At 52.2% G+C, this 16,925-nt stretch overlaps 2 protein-coding genes across 3 annotated transcripts; both read left to right on the top strand.

The window, feature by feature from the left end:
* Nucleotides 1-340: 340 nt before the first annotated feature.
* LOC121456910 (Rab interacting lysosomal protein) lies at nt 341-3,440 on the top strand. Its single transcript, XM_041665447.1, has 8 exons — nt 341-718; nt 791-884; nt 976-1,082; nt 1,174-1,359; nt 1,600-1,745; nt 2,103-2,225; nt 2,671-2,754; nt 2,993-3,440. Exons 1-8 carry the CDS (start codon nt 497-499, stop codon nt 3,132-3,134), a joined length of 1,104 nt encoding a protein of 367 aa, XP_041521381.1. The 5' UTR covers nt 341-496; the 3' UTR covers nt 3,135-3,440.
* A 109-nt stretch (nt 3,441-3,549) lies between these two features.
* On the top strand, nt 3,550-16,372 carry Scarf1 (scavenger receptor class F member 1). 2 transcript variants are annotated; one of them, XM_041665445.1, is made up of 11 exons: nt 3,550-3,967; nt 4,287-4,345; nt 4,583-4,684; nt 5,563-6,085; nt 9,669-9,887; nt 10,230-10,358; nt 10,969-11,072; nt 11,210-11,327; nt 13,477-13,598; nt 13,693-13,839; nt 15,038-16,372. In XM_041665445.1, exons 1-11 carry the CDS (start codon nt 3,867-3,869, stop codon nt 15,880-15,882), a joined length of 2,469 nt encoding a protein of 822 aa, XP_041521379.1. In that variant the 5' UTR covers nt 3,550-3,866; the 3' UTR covers nt 15,883-16,372. The 2 variants fall into 2 exon arrangements, with proteins under 2 accessions (XP_041521379.1, XP_041521380.1); XM_041665446.1 differs by having other exon boundaries at nt 13,730-13,839; nt 15,038-15,833.
* Nucleotides 16,373-16,925: the final 553 nt, after the last annotated feature.

Raw genomic sequence — 16,925 nt, 5'->3', positions numbered from 1 at the left:
CCCACCTATTTTAACATCGCTTTAGGACTCTGTGGTCGTGTAGCTGTAGTGTCCAGCCTTGTTCTTTTGTAAACCTTGTCGTTCCTGATAGAGCAGCAAGCTCTTCGCCGGCTGTGCCTGCAATCCAGTAGAGGCTGTTTGCTGACCTTCAATCCTTCACCTCTCTGGAGAGCTTGGCTGCCAAGACCAGGGGCGGAGCCAGTATCAGGCGCTATGGGGAGGGCTTTCCTAAAGTGACCACTTAGAGCCGTGGTCCTCAGCTCTGAGAGACCTGTTTGGAAATTGGCAATACTGTATCAGTGACCTTGTAGGTGGACCAGAACTGGGCTCAAAGGGCGCAGGGCACTCTCCCACCCCAGGGCCTTTCCCCCTTTTGCTCCTCCCTTGTCGCTTCTTCTCCGCCCCTTATGGCCCTAAACTTCCTGGGCCGGAACTGTTTGGCTTGTTCCTGTCCCAGTTGAGGGTGGGGGCGGCTTTTGGCCTTAGGAGAGAAAAAATGGAGCCCAGGAGGGCAGCGTCCGGATCACCCAACCAGGGGTGTGCTGTGGGCGCGGGGTCAGCCGCGGAGCTCGTGTATCATCTAGCAGGGGCCCTGGGCACTGAGCTGCAGGAGCTGGCACGCCGTTTCGGGCCCGACGCGGCGGCTGGGCTCGTGCCACTAGTGGTGCGGGCGCTGGAGCTCTTGGAAAAGGCTGCCGTGGGGCCGGCGCCGGAATCGGTGAGTCACCGGCTCCTCCTCTTATCCTGGGCAGCCGGCAGGCCCTAACCCCGAGTTCCCTGGCTCCTCCAGCTGCAGGTGTCCGCGCAGCAGGCCGAACTGGAGCTGCGGCGGCTGAGCGAGGAGAACCGGCGCCTCCGCCAGGAGCTAGGCTCAGGGCCGCAGGGTGAGTGCGGGTTCCGCCCGAGCACAGTGAGCTAAGGGCACTAGGGGCTTTAGCACCCCGGAGAATGGTGCTAAGAACACCCCGTCTTCAGAGGAGCGCGAGCTGCTGCGACAGCTCAAGGAAGTGACGGACCGACAGCGGGACGAGCTTCGGGCACACAGCCGAGATCTAATGCGCCGAAGCCAAGAGACGGAGGCGGTGAGGGCGGAGCCCAACGGGCGAGCGGAGTGGGGCGGGGCTGTGGCCGGCTTCGGAGCCCCGCCCACTAGCTCTCTCGCTCCACCCCCAGTTGCAGGAGCAGCTGCAGCGCCTCCTGCTGATCAACTCGGAGCTGCGGTACAAGCTGGCCGCAGTGCAGACCCAACTCAGGGCGGCGCAGGACCGGGAGAGGGAGCGCCAAATAGCTCTGGATGGCTCCCGCCAGCTGGCTGAAGAACAGAGACTGAAGCCCGAAGTAGCAACCCTAGATGACCGGGTGAGAGCCGGAGAGGAGTCAGGACATCCCAGAACTCACAGTATTCAGCTCTTGGTGGGCCCGCAGGAAGGCCGAAAACTACCGTTTCGGTTGCAGCAGTAGCCCTCCACCTACTGTAGCAGCCATCTTGTCCCTTAAGTTTTCCTACGAGACACTTCCCCTAACATTACTGTGAGCACTGGGGCTTGGGGGAGGGGGAGCAAGAGTGACTACCTTCTGACCACGCCTGACCTTGCACAGGTGGATGCTCCGAAGCAGCCAGGGCACCCTCCAGAGGCCGTTCAGTGTGGCTTCACCCGGGAGGAGCTTGAGCAGATCCTTCAGGAGCGGAATGAGCTCAAAGCCAACGTATTCTTGCTCAAGGAGGAATTGGCCTACTTCCAGCGGTGAGGGGCCGGAAGCCAGGACGCCTGTACCTGGCCTACAGGTCACCCCACCTCATCCTTTGGATCGATCGTGTATAGGGTCAGCAGTGACATTTGCCAGTGTCCTGCTCAGGCACTGGGAAGAAATAAATTCCATCGTCCCTGCCCTCCTGGAATCTCATTCAAGCGGGGCAGCACCAAGGGTCACTAAGCCGAAGCAGTAGGCTGGAAGTATTCTGAGAAGGGGCCGCCTAAGCTCACAGGTGTTAGCAATTGAGAGCCTTCAGGTGTTTCCAGGGGAAACAGCAGAGCTCAGGTACTGGATTGAAACTTACTGTTGGCATTTCCACTTTCTTCCCCCTCCCACCCATTCTTTAGAGAGCTGCTCTCAGATCACCGGGTCCCTGGGCTTCTACTTGAAGCCATGAAGGTGGCAGTCAAGAAACAGCGGAAGAAGATCAAGGCCAAGATGTTAGGGACACCAGAGGAAGCAGAGAGTAGGTAAGACCCTGCTTCCATACCCGCCGAACGAACCCTTCTGCCTGCTGCAGTTCTACTTCCGTGCCCAGGGAGCCAGCCTCCCTATGCCCCCTACACCTCACCAAACCTGCTGTCCAGCTGCCCTCCTTCCCTCCGGAACCCGCTGCTCCCCTTTGTCCTGGCTGCTGTCTATCCTGCTGAAGAAATTGCTAATGCCACTTCTCCTCATTCATTTCTGTTTCCTTCTCGGCTGGATCTCTTTACTAAAGGAAGCTGTGGCTACAGCCGTGTGAAGGGCTATTGTTTGCCGGGCTATAAAGTGAAACCCTCAAGATGTCCTGTATCTAGTGTCCCTCTTCTGCCCTGAGGCCTCTCCAGTCACTCCATCCTCCCCTGACCTCCTGAAAGTCCTCCACAGGAGCCGGACTCACAGTATCCCTTAAACCCCACATCTCTTTTATCTTAGTGACGATGAGGATGACTCGTGGCTCCTGCTGTCCAATGACAAGGAAGATGCTCCCCTGGTTCCTGGATCCAGAATACAGAATTTGTATGTTGGAGGAGGGGAGGGCAGGAGGAGGGTGAAGGAGGGGCCTGCCTGGTTCTTCTCCCTGCTACTTTTCTCCCTTTGGCCCTGTTCTCCCTCCTGCTTCTTTGCCCTGACTGCCTTCTATCCCTGTGACTTTGTACCACCCGCTCTCCTCCAAAGCCTCTCTCTACCCTCAGCCCGCCTCACTAGCATCTCTTGTCTTCCTGGCTCAATGTACCGCTCTTGGTTTTCCTTTCAGCTTTAGCTTATGGTATCGGGGTGAAACTGAGACCCCTGACGCTGAGACCAGCAGCAGAGCTCCCGATAGACAGGAAGGAGAAGAGGCCCCACAGCAACACCACCTGGAACCTGTGGGCAGCCTTCCAGCCCCCAACTCCTGACTAGTCCTTCTCTGCTTTCAGTGACCGTTGTGGTCCGAGGGCTTCAGCTACACAAGAGGACTAACTTTGGGTTCCGGTTGTATATGGATGTGTGACCTCAAACAAGGGCGAGGCTTCCCTCTGTACCTAGCTTGCACTAGGCATGATGGGATTTCAGCCTGTCTCCCTTTCTTGACATCTCTGTCCCACACTTCAGAGCCAGAGGTAAAGGTGTCTCTGAGTTCTGCTTTCCCCATTGTGAGACAGAGGGCTGCCTGCTTCCCTGAGGCTCATGCAACCAGTGCAATAAAACGTTGATCCATAATACCCCTAAAAATGCTCGCTCTCTCTGTCTGTTAGTGGTCTGTGTTGTCTCCCAGCCCAGCCAGGAACAGAGGCATGGTGATGTTTCATTAAAGGGTCTTCTTGGCACCTCTTTGAGGATGAAGAATGTCTCTTTATTTTGGGAGTATGGCTCCCACCCTCACCCCACCGCTTTGCCTGTTTCCAATACTTAGAGAACCTGTGACTTCAGTCTTTCGGCCTCCTCTAGGCTAAGCCGCTTCAGGCTTCATCATTGTCTGATTTCCCTTTCATTTCTGAATGTTCTGCTGCCTGCCCTTTCAGGGAGGTGCCTCTTAGCAGCCCGCCCTCTGTGCTGGCTTCCTCAGGAAAAGCCTTGAGAGGAAACAGGAGGGGGTTGGGAGCTGTGGGGATCAGATCAAACCGGGCCCTCCTACTCCACTGGCCACCATGGGGCCTGGGATGATGGTCCCCCTGCTGCTGCTCTGGACTCGGGGGTCCCAGGAATCCACACTGGACCCAACTGGCCAGCATGTCTGTAGAGGCGACAGGTGGGTCTTGTGGGAGCCCGGCTGATAGAGATGGTGGCTAACTAGGCTTGGGTCCTTTTGGAAAATAAAGAGGAGGGTAGGAGGTTATGGGCCTGAAAGAAGGGTCTCTGAGGGGCAGCCTGGCAGGTAATAGATAGCCAGGACAGATGGTGGGAAGGGCAGGGAAGGGGAAAAGAGGGCTTGGGAACATGGGTACTATGACTACGGACTGTGACATCATGGCTAAATTTTCTAAGTGGGGCTGGGAAAGACTCCCACACCTCAGTCAGCACTAGTGACCCATGCTATGGGAACCTGCTGTCCCCTTTTTGCCCTACAGCCCCTCTGAACTCCAGTGCTGCCCAGGCTGGAGGCAGAAAGATCAAGAATGCAGCATCCGTGAGTAGTAGGACAGTCCCCTAGCGAAGGAAAGGAAGGATATGACCCAGTGACAACCCTTCCTACACTACCTCCCCTCCTGAGCCCTGGAACCAGTGTCCACCCTATGACACATACCACTCTCCAGCATTAAAGGGATGACTTTGAAGGGAGCAGAGCCCCAGGAGTGGGTGAGAGGGGCAGGATGCCCCTTACGTGTGTCCCAGTCCTTTCCAGCCTGGGTGGGGTGTTTTTCAGCCGTCTGTGAAGGGCCTGATGCCTGCAGGAAAGATGAGGTGTGCGTGAAGCCGGGCCTCTGTCGATGTAAACCTGGATTCTTCGGAGCCCAGTGCAGCTCCCGTGAGTTTCAGCGGCTGGGTGAAGTTGTTGGGCAGAACTGAGTGAGGGGCAGGAAGTAGGCAAAGCAAGCAGTTGAAAATTTAACCCTTCTGGGAAATGGGTTCATAAATGGGCAATGACCTAAGGAGAGCCCTGGGTGGTCTGGATTTTACCCACAGTCATAAAACTCCGTTTATCTGCTACCTTCACTTTTAAACTTCTCAGTCAGGATGAATAAAGAAGTGGGCAGGAGGTCAGGAGTCTGTGATCCCTACTAACTTCCTTGTAATTGAGTAGAAGGAGCCTAGAACTAGGCTCTCAAGAAGGGGTACCATGCTGGACAGTGACGCATGCCTTTAATCCAGCACTCAGGAGGCAGAGTTCTCACTCTGTGAGTTCGAGACCAGCCTGGTCTACAGCGCGAGTTCCAGGACTGACTCCTAAACTACACAGAGAAAACCCTGTCTTGGGGTGTGAGGGAAGAAGGGTACCAAGAATCCCTGGGTTGGAAGGGGCCTTTCCTGCCATCCTGGTGGGCATCTTCTACCCTAAATCCGGGTGTCAGTGATGGTCGAGGGTCAGGGGACACCTCAGCAGGGAAAGGGAAGGGACATGAATGAAATCCCACCCACTTGTGAGACTGAACAAACATATCACTGTCAAAGTCAAGATCTGTGTTCTAAAATGTAAAATGGAGGTTAGGCCAAGGCAAGGGGTTTTGTCATCTGAATCTGGGGCCGGAAATGAACTGAATCCTAGGAGGAAAGACTACCAGATGCTCCCAAGGTCTGTCCTTGGCTCTTGAAGAGCAGGCTCCTGTCCTTTTCCTTGAGGAAGGGACAGGGCAAGGACCTATGCCCGGCCTTGAACCCATTTATCTCCCATTCCTAACCTCACAGCCTGCCCAGGCCAGTACTGGGGCCATGACTGCCGTGAGACCTGCCCTTGCCATCCGCGTGGCAAGTGTGAGCCAGCCACTGGTGTGTGCCACTGTCAGCCTACCTACTGGGGCACACTCTGTGAATTTCCCTGCACCTGCGGCCCCCACGGACAGTGCGACCCAAAGACGGGCGTGTGCCACTGCGATCCCGGCTGGTGGTCATCCACGTGTCTGCGCCCGTGCCAATGCAAGCCAGTAGCACGCTGTGACCAGGCCACCGGAGCCTGTCTGTGCCCATCTGGCTGGTGGGGCCGCCGCTGCGGCTTCAGGTGCAACTGTCACACCTCGCCCTGCCAACAGGACTCCGGCCACTGCATCTGCCTAAAGGGCTGGTGGGGTCCTGAGTGTAGCCGTAGGTGCCAGTGTGTACGAGGCCAGTGCAGCGTTTCTTCTGGCCACTGCTCCTGCCCTCCTGGTTTCCACGGAGCCCGCTGCGAGCTACCCTGCGACCCTGGTCACTATGGAGCACAATGCAGAGAAAGGTGAGGGGGAAATGGGAGCTGCAGGCAGAGGGGTGCAAGAAATAAGACAAGCGTATAGAGGGAAGTATCTCAGGTGACCTCCAGAACATACACAAGGCAGGAATGAAAGAAACAAAACCCCTCAATTCATCTACGTCAACCCATGCCTTCTCTCAGCCCATTAACGTTAAAAGGTAGGACGCTAGGCCAGATGGCACTCAGAAGGCGGATCTCTGTGAGTTTGAGGCCAACCTGGTCTACAGAGCTAGTTCTAAGGCTATACAGAGAAACTCTGCCTTGAAAAACAAACCAACCCCTGGACTGGAGAGATGACTCTTCATTGTTCTGCTCTTTCAGAGATCTGCGTGTTGTTCTCAGGCCCCACATCTGTTGCCCTCTGCTGGCCGATAACTGCACTCAGGTGCACACACCTCCACATGGATGCTCAGGCATATAGAGCAGCGGTTCACCCTTCCTAAGACTGCGACCCTTTAATACGGCTCCTCATATTGTGGTGACTCCCTAACCATGAAAATTCCTTCATAACTGTAATTTTGCTGCTGTTATGAATCATAATGAAAATATCTGATATGCGGGATATCTGATATGCAACCCCTCTGAAAGGGTAATTCAGCATAGTAGCACATACTTTAATCCTAGCTCCAATGAACAGTGGCAGCCAGGTCTCTGAGTTCTAGGCCAGCCTGGTTTACATAGTTTAAGGCCAGCTAGAACTACATAGTGAGAGCCTGTCATATATACATATATATATATATATATATATATCCCCTATAATCCCAGCACTCAGAAGGCTGAGGCAAGAGAATTCCCTGTGAAGCTGCAAGTTCCTAGCCTGGTTTATACATAGCAAGTTTAAGCCAGCCTGTATTACATAAGTGAGACTCTCAAAAACATAAAACAAACAAAAATTACTGCACATAGCACAGCCTGCTATGGTTGGGGTAGGCCTTTAATCCCAGGACTTGGGAGGCCGAAACATAAGGATGATCACACACTGGATGTCAGCCTGGCTGCACACTGAGGTAGCAAGACTATGTAAGATCAGTAGTAACAAAGCAGAGTAGAGGCAGGAGGTTCCATTAATAACATCTTTAAACAACATAGCAAGTCTGAGGCTAGCCCGCCCGGGCAACATCAAAACATTGTCTCAAAGATTCCCTTCCCCACAAAGTAGCAACAAGCCAGATTTAGAAAGAAGAATGGTTTGGGGGATTCAGCTCTGTAGTAGGCCTACATTCAATTCCCATCACCAGAAAAGTCAGGGAGCAAAACGTGGAGAAGACATTAGATCCCGTAAAACCTGTAGTGAGTATTTGAAACAAACAGCTGGAGTCAAAATGTAACCAGACAGTAAAACTCAGCCTTCGCTATAACAAACAAGAATGCTGCACCGTAGTCTTTTTGTTTGTTTTCTTCTCTCTCTTTTTTTCAGTGTGGGTTCCAGACTCATGTAGATTAGACTGACCTCAAACCCCTGAGCATCCTTGCCTCTGCCTCCCAGGTGCTGGGATTACCACGGCAGCCAGCTCCTCTCCTCCCCTTTCTTTGATATTTTTGAGACAATGTCTCACTCCATAGCCCATGCAGACCTGGAATACACTACCTAACCCAGGCAGTCTTCCTTTCTCTGCTTCCTGAGCACTGGGATTTCAGGTCCTAGCCACCACTCCCAGCTTGCAAACTAATTTTTTTTTTTTATGACAAGGTCTTTTTAGGAACCCAGGCTGGTGTTTGCTTTGCAGAGGTCTTTCTGCCTCTGCTGGGATAGTGAACATGAGGCCCCACACCCAGCTCACTGATTTCACAGTCAGAGATCCTCCTGCCTCTGCCTCCTGAGGGCTGAGATTAAAGACATTTGCCACCACTGCCTGGCTCATTTATTTATTTTTAATAATTTTTTTGTGCATGTGGGAGTTTTACCAACGTGTATGTCTATACACTAGTACCTGCAGAGGCCAGAAGAGGACCCCCCAGATCCCCTAGAACTGTAGTTACATATAGTTGTAAATTACCATGTGGATACTGGGAACTGAACCCTATTCCTCTACACCATTGGTTCCCTTCCTAAGGCTAGGACCCTTTAACACAGTTCCTCATGTTGTGGATGAATGAAATGAAGTTTATGCCCTGGCAATGCTGAAGCATGCATGGGCAGCCCATATTGGGTTTCATGGTCTAAGTTGATGTATGATGACTGACCAGGTCTCTTCCTCAAGAGGGCACCAGATCTCATTATAGATGGCTGTGAGCCACCACGTGGTTGCTGGGAACTGAACTCGGGACTTTTGGAAGGGCAGGCAGTGCTCTTAACCGCTGAGCCATCTCTCCAGCCAGGATATCTGACATGCTACTCCTGTAAAGGGTCATTCCACCCCCAAGGTGTCAGGACTGAGAACCACAGCTCTGCAATTGTTCTTAACTATTGAGCCATCTCTCTAATGCCTATATATATATATATATATATATATATATATATATATATATATATATATATGTTTGTTTTTTTTTTTTGGTTTTTGATTTTGTTTTTGAGACAGGGTTTCTCTGTGCGACAGTCCTGACTGTCCTGGAACTCACTCTGTAGACCAGTCTGGTCTCAAACTCACAGAGATCCCCCTGCCTCTATCTCCTAAGTGCTGGGATTAAAGGCGTGCGCCACTATCGCCCAGCGTAAGTACATCCTTATATATAAACTCACAGAGATCTGCCTGCTTCTGTCTCTGCGCTGCTACATGATTTTTCTGGTGCTGGGATTAAAGGTGTGTGCCATTACAGCCCACATTATTTATCTTTTAACATGACAGAATCTTGGGAACTGGAGAGATGGCACAGCAGTTAAATACACTGGCTGTTCTTACAAAGGACCGGGGTTTGATTCCCAGAACCCACAGGATGGCTTGAAATCATCTGTAGTTCCAGTTTCAGAGGCTCTGAAGCCCTCTGCTGGCCTCCCTGGTCACCAAGAATGCAAGTGCTGTACAGACAGACACGTGGGCAAAACACTCATGCACGTCAAAACAAACAAACAAACAGGATGACTATTGGCCTCCAAGGCTGGACCACGTGTGTGGTCAAAAAGAATGAGTCTGTAGACTTTTCTGTTATAGTTAAACTAATACACCTTAAGATAAATTTAAAAGGACAGGGTGTCTATATGTTGCCCAGGCTAGCTTCAAACTCCTGTAATCAAGGTAGTCTCTTCTCACAGCCTCCTAAACAATTTCTTATGTGATTGTGTCCCTGCCCCCAGCCACTCAGTCATAGGCTCAGAGATTGTGTGAACAGAGAAAGGGGATGAAGAGAGCCGGGCTGGAGGGAGACAGAAGGTGGTAGGTAGCCTCTGGCATCCCTTGTGAACTCAGGGAAGGACGAATCACAGAGCAGGGTCTCAGGCAGAGACCTGTGAGTACTCAGGGATCGTCTGGCCGACCTTTCCAATGCTCAGCACTGATGAGGCTTCGGTTTGACTGATCCTTCTGGGACCTGGATATTCTCCAGTGTCCCGAGGCCTGAGTGGGCAGTGTGGGTCGTTCACAGGTCTCAACCTGCTCCCAGTGAGCCCATGAACCCTTTTTCTCGCCAGCTGTGGTCACTGCGCGCCAAATGCAACATGCTCTCCCGTCACGGGCAACTGTGAGTCCTGCAAGCCGGGCTGGAATGGGACTCAGTGCAAGCAGCCATGTCCTCCTGGCACCTTTGGTGAGAGGTGCGGTGAGCAGTGCCCCCGCTGCTGGCTTGGAGAGCCCTGTCATGCAGAAACAGGGCACTGCCAGCGCTGTGACCCCGGTTGGCTAGGGGACAGGTGAGGGCCTCTCTTCCTCTCCTAGACCCCTCCTCTCAGCTGCTCTTTCTGGGAGGGCTGCCCCTTCCACGAAGTTCACATCCAGTAGCTCAGGGCAGCCTCCTGGCCCTGCTGAGGGGAAGAGGAGATTCCAAGAGGGCTCTGGGAAGGGTGTACCTCTAGCTGGTTCCTCCTTGAGCCTTTCCTTCCTCTCCCTTCAGGGACCTGTAATTTTGTCACCCACTTGGGTTTGACTCTGCTTTGCTGCAGGAGAATGACCCTTTTGGGAGCCTGAGTTCAGCAACACGGGGAAGTCATAGGGTTTTTCTGTCTTCTGAGTTTTGCTTCCCTATGTGGCCTCAGATGTGAGAACCCCTGTCCCTCCGGTTCGTTTGGGGAGGGCTGCAGCTCTACCTGCCCTGCCTGTGTTCAGGGGACCTGCGATGCAGTGACGGGGGAATGTGTCTGCAGTGCTGGCTACTGGGGGACCAGGTAAGGACTAGGACCTGGGGATGATGGAGATGAGGTTAGGCCTCTGTGTGCTTTTCCTAAACATCCCTCACTGAGCCTCTCGACTTCCCAGAAACCCTCTCATCCCACAACTAAGACCTGAATTCTCCTGTATGGGTGACATCTTCTGAGGAAAGTCAGTTGTTAATCTAAAGGGATTAAAAAATAAATAAACGAGACATTTTAAAAGGAAAGAAAAAAATCAGGGGGAAAAAGAGGAGAATGGGGGCTCGCTATTCAGACGAGGACTTAACTTAGGGGTGGGACACAGACCCCTGCTGTTGTTCCTCTAGTTCTTCGGGTGTCAAGCAGCCAGCATCTCCTGGCAGGTGTCCCCAGTGGAGACCTGTTTCACAGAGGAAGGGACAGAGGTCCAAGGTGTTAGGGGGCGGACAGGTCCTTCAAGGCCTGCAGCCTGCTTCTCTTGCATTAAGGCTGAGGGATGAGGGTATCAGAAGCAGGTCCTACCTAAAGTCTCTACAGTGGAAGTCAGAGTGATCTACTATCAGGGGCCAGGGACAATACCCAGAAATCTGCTTCTATCTTCCCGCCTGGGGTACCTTCAGCCTGCCTTTCCTATTACCTACTCTAGCTGCAATAGTTCCTGCCCATCTGGCTTCCATGGAAACAACTGCTCTATCCCCTGCCAGTGCCCAGAGGGGCTCTGCCACCCTGTGACTGGGGCCTGCCAGCTGGGTAAGTGGAAGGAGGATGAGGGAACATTTGGTCTTTTCCATAGTCTTCCGGAGTCTCATCTGCCGGGAAGGATGGGCTCACTTCAGAGATGGGATCCTCGAGAGCCCTGAATATGTGGCCCTTTCCCATGTCCCTAGGCCGTCATGGTAAAAACGCCCTCATTGCGGGTATCCTGGTTCCTCTGCTGCTGCTCCTCTTGGGTGTCATCTGCTGTGCCTACTGCTGCTCAGCTAAGCGGCTGGCCCCTAAGGACAGGTAAACACCGGCCCTTCTGTGTGTTCCTACTTGGTGGGGAAGTGCTGAACTTGTCACTTTTCAGGTAGTGATACTTGGCACAGATTGAAGCCTGGAACTGCTTGTCTTCCTTAGAAACCTTTGACAAGGAAGTGTCTGAGTCACATGAACATGAGCAGGGGAAAACCGAGTGGCAGGGGACTCAAAGTCAAGCTGCAACAGAAGGCCAGGCTCATGACATCATGACAAGGGCAGGGACAGAGGAGAATCCACCACAGCTCAGCAGAGAAGGGAAGAGACCAGATCTCAAAATGTCAGGAAAGCCTGGCGGTAGTTGTGCGTGCCTTTAATCCCAGCACTTGGGAGGCAGAGGCTGGCGGATCTCTATGAGTTTGAGACCAGCCTGGTCTACAGAGTTAGTCCCAGGACAGCCAAGGTTATACAGAGAAATTCTGTCTCAAGAAACAAGCAAACACACAAAAGTCAGGAAAGAGGGACAGAAAAGTCTGAGCTGTGGTTTGACAGACAGCACGGCCTGAGAGAGGGATATGGGAGAGACCTCAGTGAGGGGCGGGAGAATGTCCGCTTGTCACATTGTTCTCCATATCTCTTGGCCTCTTGGACACTCACCACATTGTGGAAGTTTGGAACTTGTGGTGAGAGGATTCTTTTCCTTGATTTACTAAGACGCTGAAGCTCATGGTGTCTTAGCTGCTCATGGCTCACACAGAGGCCCTGGATACTTTGACCAGTGTGTTCTTTCTCCTCCATCTTGCTAGAAATCATAGCCACAGCTTAAGCAAGTGCTCTACTACTGAGCTACACCCTCAGCCTTGTTTGCTTGTTTTTGAGAAAATACCTCACTATGTAGACTAAGCTGTCACGAACTGGCTATCTTCATGTCTCAGTCACCTGAGGGCTAGGACTCTGGGAATGTGCCACCATACTAGACCCTAAACCTTGATTTTATCCTCTGTGCTACAGGGCATCCATAGGTGAGCAAACAGCCTGAGAGTAAAGAAGCAGCCCACATCCCCCAGCCCCCAGAAGATGATGAGGACCTGTCCAAAAGCTGTCAGAGAAATCTGACAAGCTGTCATTCCAGTTTGGGGGTGGGGTAAAGTGGGGGGAAAACGCAGGTTCCTGGGGTGATAGTTACATCTCCCAGGATGACAGCCACAAAGAGTTACATTTTTAAGAAGCTACTGCAGGTACCTAGTGCAGGACCTGGTGCCGGGCCCTGCCAATGGTTCTGTCAGGTTTACAGCTGAGGCCAGGACAGTGAAATCAGAGCCAACAGGGTCACTGCCTGGCTCTAGCACAGTGGTTCTCAGCCTTCCTAATGCCACGACCCTTTAGGACAGTTCCTCATGTTGTGGTGACCCCCAATCATAAAATCATTTTTGTTGCTACTTCATAACTGTAATTTGACTGCTGTTATGAATCAAAATATGAATATTTTTGTAGATGAAGGTTTGTCAAAGGGGTCACAACCCATGGGTTGAGAACCACTGCTCTAGAGCTATGTTGCTCTCTGTAATTTAGATTTTGGTCTCCATTGTCTTTTTCTGTGTGCCTGGTGCCTGTGGAATCCAGAAAAGGGTGTTGGATTCTCTGGAACTGGAGTTGAAGATATTTGTGAGCTGCCATGTGGGTGCTGGGAATTGAACCCAGGCCCTCTGGAAGAGCAGCCAGTGCTCTTAACTGCTGAGCCATCTCTCCAGCCTGACACAGAGACTTCTTTTAATTAATTGTGAAAGTTCAATCTATATCTTGGGCTTGTTCATAACTAGTTCTTTTAACTTAACTCATTTATATTGCTCTACGTTCTGCCACATGGCTGTTACCTCTCCTCCTGCACATCCTACTTGCTCTGTGTCTCCTGGTGTCTCTACCTCTCTTCTTCCCAGAGTCCTCTCTAACCCTGCCTAACCTCTTCCTGCTTAGCTATTGGCTATTCAGCTCTTGATTAAGCCAATCAGAAGGCACCTTGGCCAAGACACATCTTCACAGTTTAAACAGCTATTCTGCAACACGCTATAGTTTGGATCTTATTGTGTTATCAGTTCAGAGCCATTGAAGTAGATATGGTCACCTGACATCCTGTCAGTCTGAGCTGGGCCCCCTTAGAGCTTGTACACTGATCATCCTCCCTCTGCCACCCTCTCAGGCCAGAGAGAAATGGAGCTGCCCTGTTCAGAATGAAGCAACAGGTATGGGACACACTCACCAGCCTGGGTGCTGCACTGCCCTGTGGCTCCCTCAGTAACTACAAGCTACCCTGGGTGACAGGTAAGTGGGCACTGGGGATCAGGATCGGGAGACTAGGGCCAAGATGGGACCAAGCTTCCCATGAGGCCCCAGACCTGACCTGAAGCCCCTGCAGTTTCTCACCACGACCCGGAGGTTCCCTTCAACCACAGCTTTATTGAGCCACCCTCTGCCGGCTGGGCCTCGGATGACTCCTTCTCTTCTGACCCTGACTCTGGAGAAGAGGACGAAAGTGATGCCTACTCCGTGCCACCTCGAGAAGGTAAGCACCCCCAGCCCAAGCAGCCGTGCCCAGGGCAGCGCCTTCCCTGTTCCTGTGCCTAAGCTTATCTTCCCATCACCTGCTGTTTCTAGCTCTGAGAACAAGTTCAGAACAAAGGAGAGTTCTGTCCTCAGCAAACTTCTAGTCTGGTGGGCAGTAAAAAGAAAAGACATGCCAAGGGCCAAATGTGGTGGCACATGCCTTTAATCCCAGCATTTGGGAGGCAGAGGGAGGTGAGTTTGAGGCCAGTTTTGTCTACATAGTGAATTTCAGGATAGCCATGGGTATATAGAGAGTCCCTGTCAAAATAAATAAATAAATAAAATAAAATAAAGAAAGAAAGTCACTAGACAACAGAGGACAGAATTGTCCCAAAACTCCTTCTGGAGGAAACATAAGCAACATCCACCCCTTTTTCTAAAACTAAGGTCTCAATGACAAACTGAGGCACGATGCCATCAAAGCTTATTCTGGGGACCAATGAATTTATTGGGTTCCCATATCGTGAGGGTTTATTTACAGGGGTATGGGTGCTCCTCCCTGCAATAGGCCATATCTAGAAAGCCTTTACTCTCAGGGATGTGGGTTTACCTAGCCACACGGACGGAGCCCTCCTCTCCTGTATATTCTCCAGCCTGTATATCCCTGCCTCGCCCCAGAGCCCAGGTGCATTTAAGTAGCATTGCATACAACAGGTGGTAAGAAGGGTTCATACTCAGGTGAGGGTCTCTTGACCCTCTCCACCCCTCCATGAGGGGGTGTAAACAGCAAGCCCAGCTGGGGTGATGCTTTTCCAAGGGCTGAACACTCTCACATGGCCTTTGCTTGTCTCAGAGGACAGTCACACAGTCATGCTTTAGTGGAGCATGTAAAAAAAGGAGGAACTCCAAAGCTGCCCTGTTAGTAATAGCTGGGGTGAGTCTAGACGGATCAGTAGGAATTAGCAAGGGAAAACTAGGCAGGAGTGGTGGTGTTTAGGATAAGTGGGACCGTGTGCAGTGACTCAAAGTGGGGAGGGGTAGAGAGAAAAGAGGGAAGGAGTATGGTCCTCTGCTACACCAGTTCCTCCCCTGCCTCCCTCTTCCTTGCCACCTCTTGAGGCCTCTGGGAAGATTCCGGGCTTCTGTGTCCCTGCTAGAATGGATCAGAGGAGCAGACTTAGCCTCACACAAGCTCATTCTGTCTTCTCCCCTGCCAGAGATGGTCCCTGTGGCCCAAGAAGAGTCCCCAGCGGCCAGCCTTCCTGGAGGCCCATTCCCTCCCCCTGAGGACACTTCCACACCATTCCCCATCCCACGCACTTCCAGCCTGGCTCGGGCCAAGAGGCCATCTGTCTCCTTTGCTGAAGGCACTAAGTTTGCACCACAGAATGGCCGAAGCTCTGGGGATCTCTCCAGCCCCATACGAAAACCCAAGAGACTCTCCAGAGGTGCTCAGCCACGTCCTGAAGGGCAGGAGGCTGGGGAGCCTGCAGGCCCAGAACAAGCAAATGTGGAAGAGGATGCAGCTACCGCCACAAGCCCCGGAGATGCTGCCACCAGTCACCACCAGCTCCCACCTACTAACCGGACAGTGGCTGGGTGTGTGGAAACCTCCAATGGCAGCATCCAGGAGAGCTCAGGCTCTGTGGCCACAATCTACATGCTGGCAGGGACACCCCAGAAACCTGAGGGCCCTGTCTGGTCTGTCCTCCGTCGTTTGGGAAACTACCAGAAAGATCAGGCAATGCCCAAGGTCAAGAGTGCCATCCCTAAGCCTGTACGCCGAGCTCTGGGTCGGAACCAGGGCAGCACTGGGCTGTCCCAGAGCTCTGGTTCAGCTCCAGATGCCATGCTCTCTGGAACCATAAAGCCCACTGAAGTTAAGCCAGAGGAAGCATCCAGAGGTCTGGGAGATGGCACTGAGAGCTCAGGGACAGCCCAGGAACCAGTCTCTGGGAACAGCTCTCTGGAACAGAGTTCCCAGAAGCAAGCTGAAGAGAAGCAGCAGGAGGAGCCCCTATATGAGAATGTTGTGCCTCTGTCGGTACCACTGCAGCACTGAGGACTCTGAATTTGGTGAGTGGGAAGACTGTGGATGGGATGTGGGGAAAGGAGGATGCTGAAACTGCTGTGGACCAGTGTGGGGAGAGGAGGATGCTGAAACTGCTGTGGACCAGTGTGGGGGAGAGGAGGATGCTGAAATTGCTGTGGACCAGTGTGGGGAGAGGAGGATGCTGAAACTGCTGTGGTCTAGATTGAGCTTTGTGCAGGGAATTGATGCCAAGGCTGCGACAGACTAAGCAGAAACTACGCCCTGGAAGAGGCGAGGGTTAGAGGCCACCTGGCTGTGGGTCTGGCCCTGGCAGTGTCCCCAGGTGGGACTGGAAGGCCTGGGTAGAGACCCTGTGGACTAGGGTCAGAGGAAGGAGGTGGCTACAGGGACTCCCCCTCTGTTGCCCTGGACTCTGTCCCAAGTCTATGCTTCCCATCATTTCAAAATATCTCTTTTACTGAAATGGAAAACAACTTAAATGTTTGATGATAAAGATTGATTAAACAAGTATTTCTTTTAGAAAATTTATCAATTTATTTATTGGGAGCGTGCGCCACAACATTCACGTGTGGAGGTCAGTCGCCTCTTAGAAGTTAGTTCCTGCCTGCCTGGGGGTGGCACTCAAGTTCCCAGGCCTGAGACCCAAGCACTAACCACTGAGCCACTTTGCCTGCCATTCTTTTTTGAGACAGGGTCTCTCATGTAGCCCAGGCTGGTCTCAGACTCACTCTGTGGGTGGGAATGTCCTTGAATTTATGATCCTTTTGCCTCTACCTCCCAATGATTGGCCTGTAGAATCTGAGTTTTCTGTTTTTATAGAGTGAGCTACAAACCAGCCCAAAGGAACAAGTATTTCTTAAAACTGGTTTCTACACAATGGCTAAATATGTTATTCAAAAATATTTGTAGGACTGGAGAGATGGCTCAGAGGTTAAGAACACTGACTGTTCTTCCAGAGGTCCAGAAACCACATAATGGCTCATAACCATCTGTAATGAGGTCTGGTGCCCTCTTCTGGCATAGAGGTGTACATGCAGGAGGAACATTGTATA

This window comes from Microtus oregoni, unplaced genomic scaffold, assembly GCF_018167655.1.
Source record: "Microtus oregoni isolate MIOR12 unplaced genomic scaffold, Mior012 000015F_ref0000493, whole genome shotgun sequence".
In the NCBI taxonomy this organism is placed as follows: Eukaryota; Metazoa; Chordata; class Mammalia; order Rodentia; family Cricetidae; genus Microtus; species Microtus oregoni.
This window is presented reverse-complemented; position numbering and strand designations above follow the sequence as displayed.

Excerpts from the sequence above, each read along its gene's own strand:
- LOC121456910 (XM_041665447.1), top strand. The coding sequence starts at position 497 with ATGGAGCCCAGGAGGGCAGCGTCCGGATCACCCAACCAGGGGTGTGCT. Across the intron at positions 885-975 it reads GCTAGGCTCAGGGCCGCAGG|AGGAGCGCGAGCTGCTGCGA; the intron begins GTGAGTGCGGGT and ends CCCCGTCTTCAG. Across the intron at positions 1,360-1,599 it reads TAGCAACCCTAGATGACCGG|GTGGATGCTCCGAAGCAGCC; the intron begins GTGAGAGCCGGA and ends GACCTTGCACAG.
- Scarf1 (XM_041665445.1), top strand. The coding sequence starts at position 3,867 with ATGGGGCCTGGGATGATGGTCCCCCTGCTGCTGCTCTGGACTCGGGGG. Across the intron at positions 4,346-4,582 it reads AGATCAAGAATGCAGCATCC|CCGTCTGTGAAGGGCCTGAT; the intron begins GTGAGTAGTAGG and ends GGTGTTTTTCAG. Across the intron at positions 6,086-9,668 it reads GGAGCACAATGCAGAGAAAG|CTGTGGTCACTGCGCGCCAA; the intron begins GTGAGGGGGAAA and ends TTTTCTCGCCAG.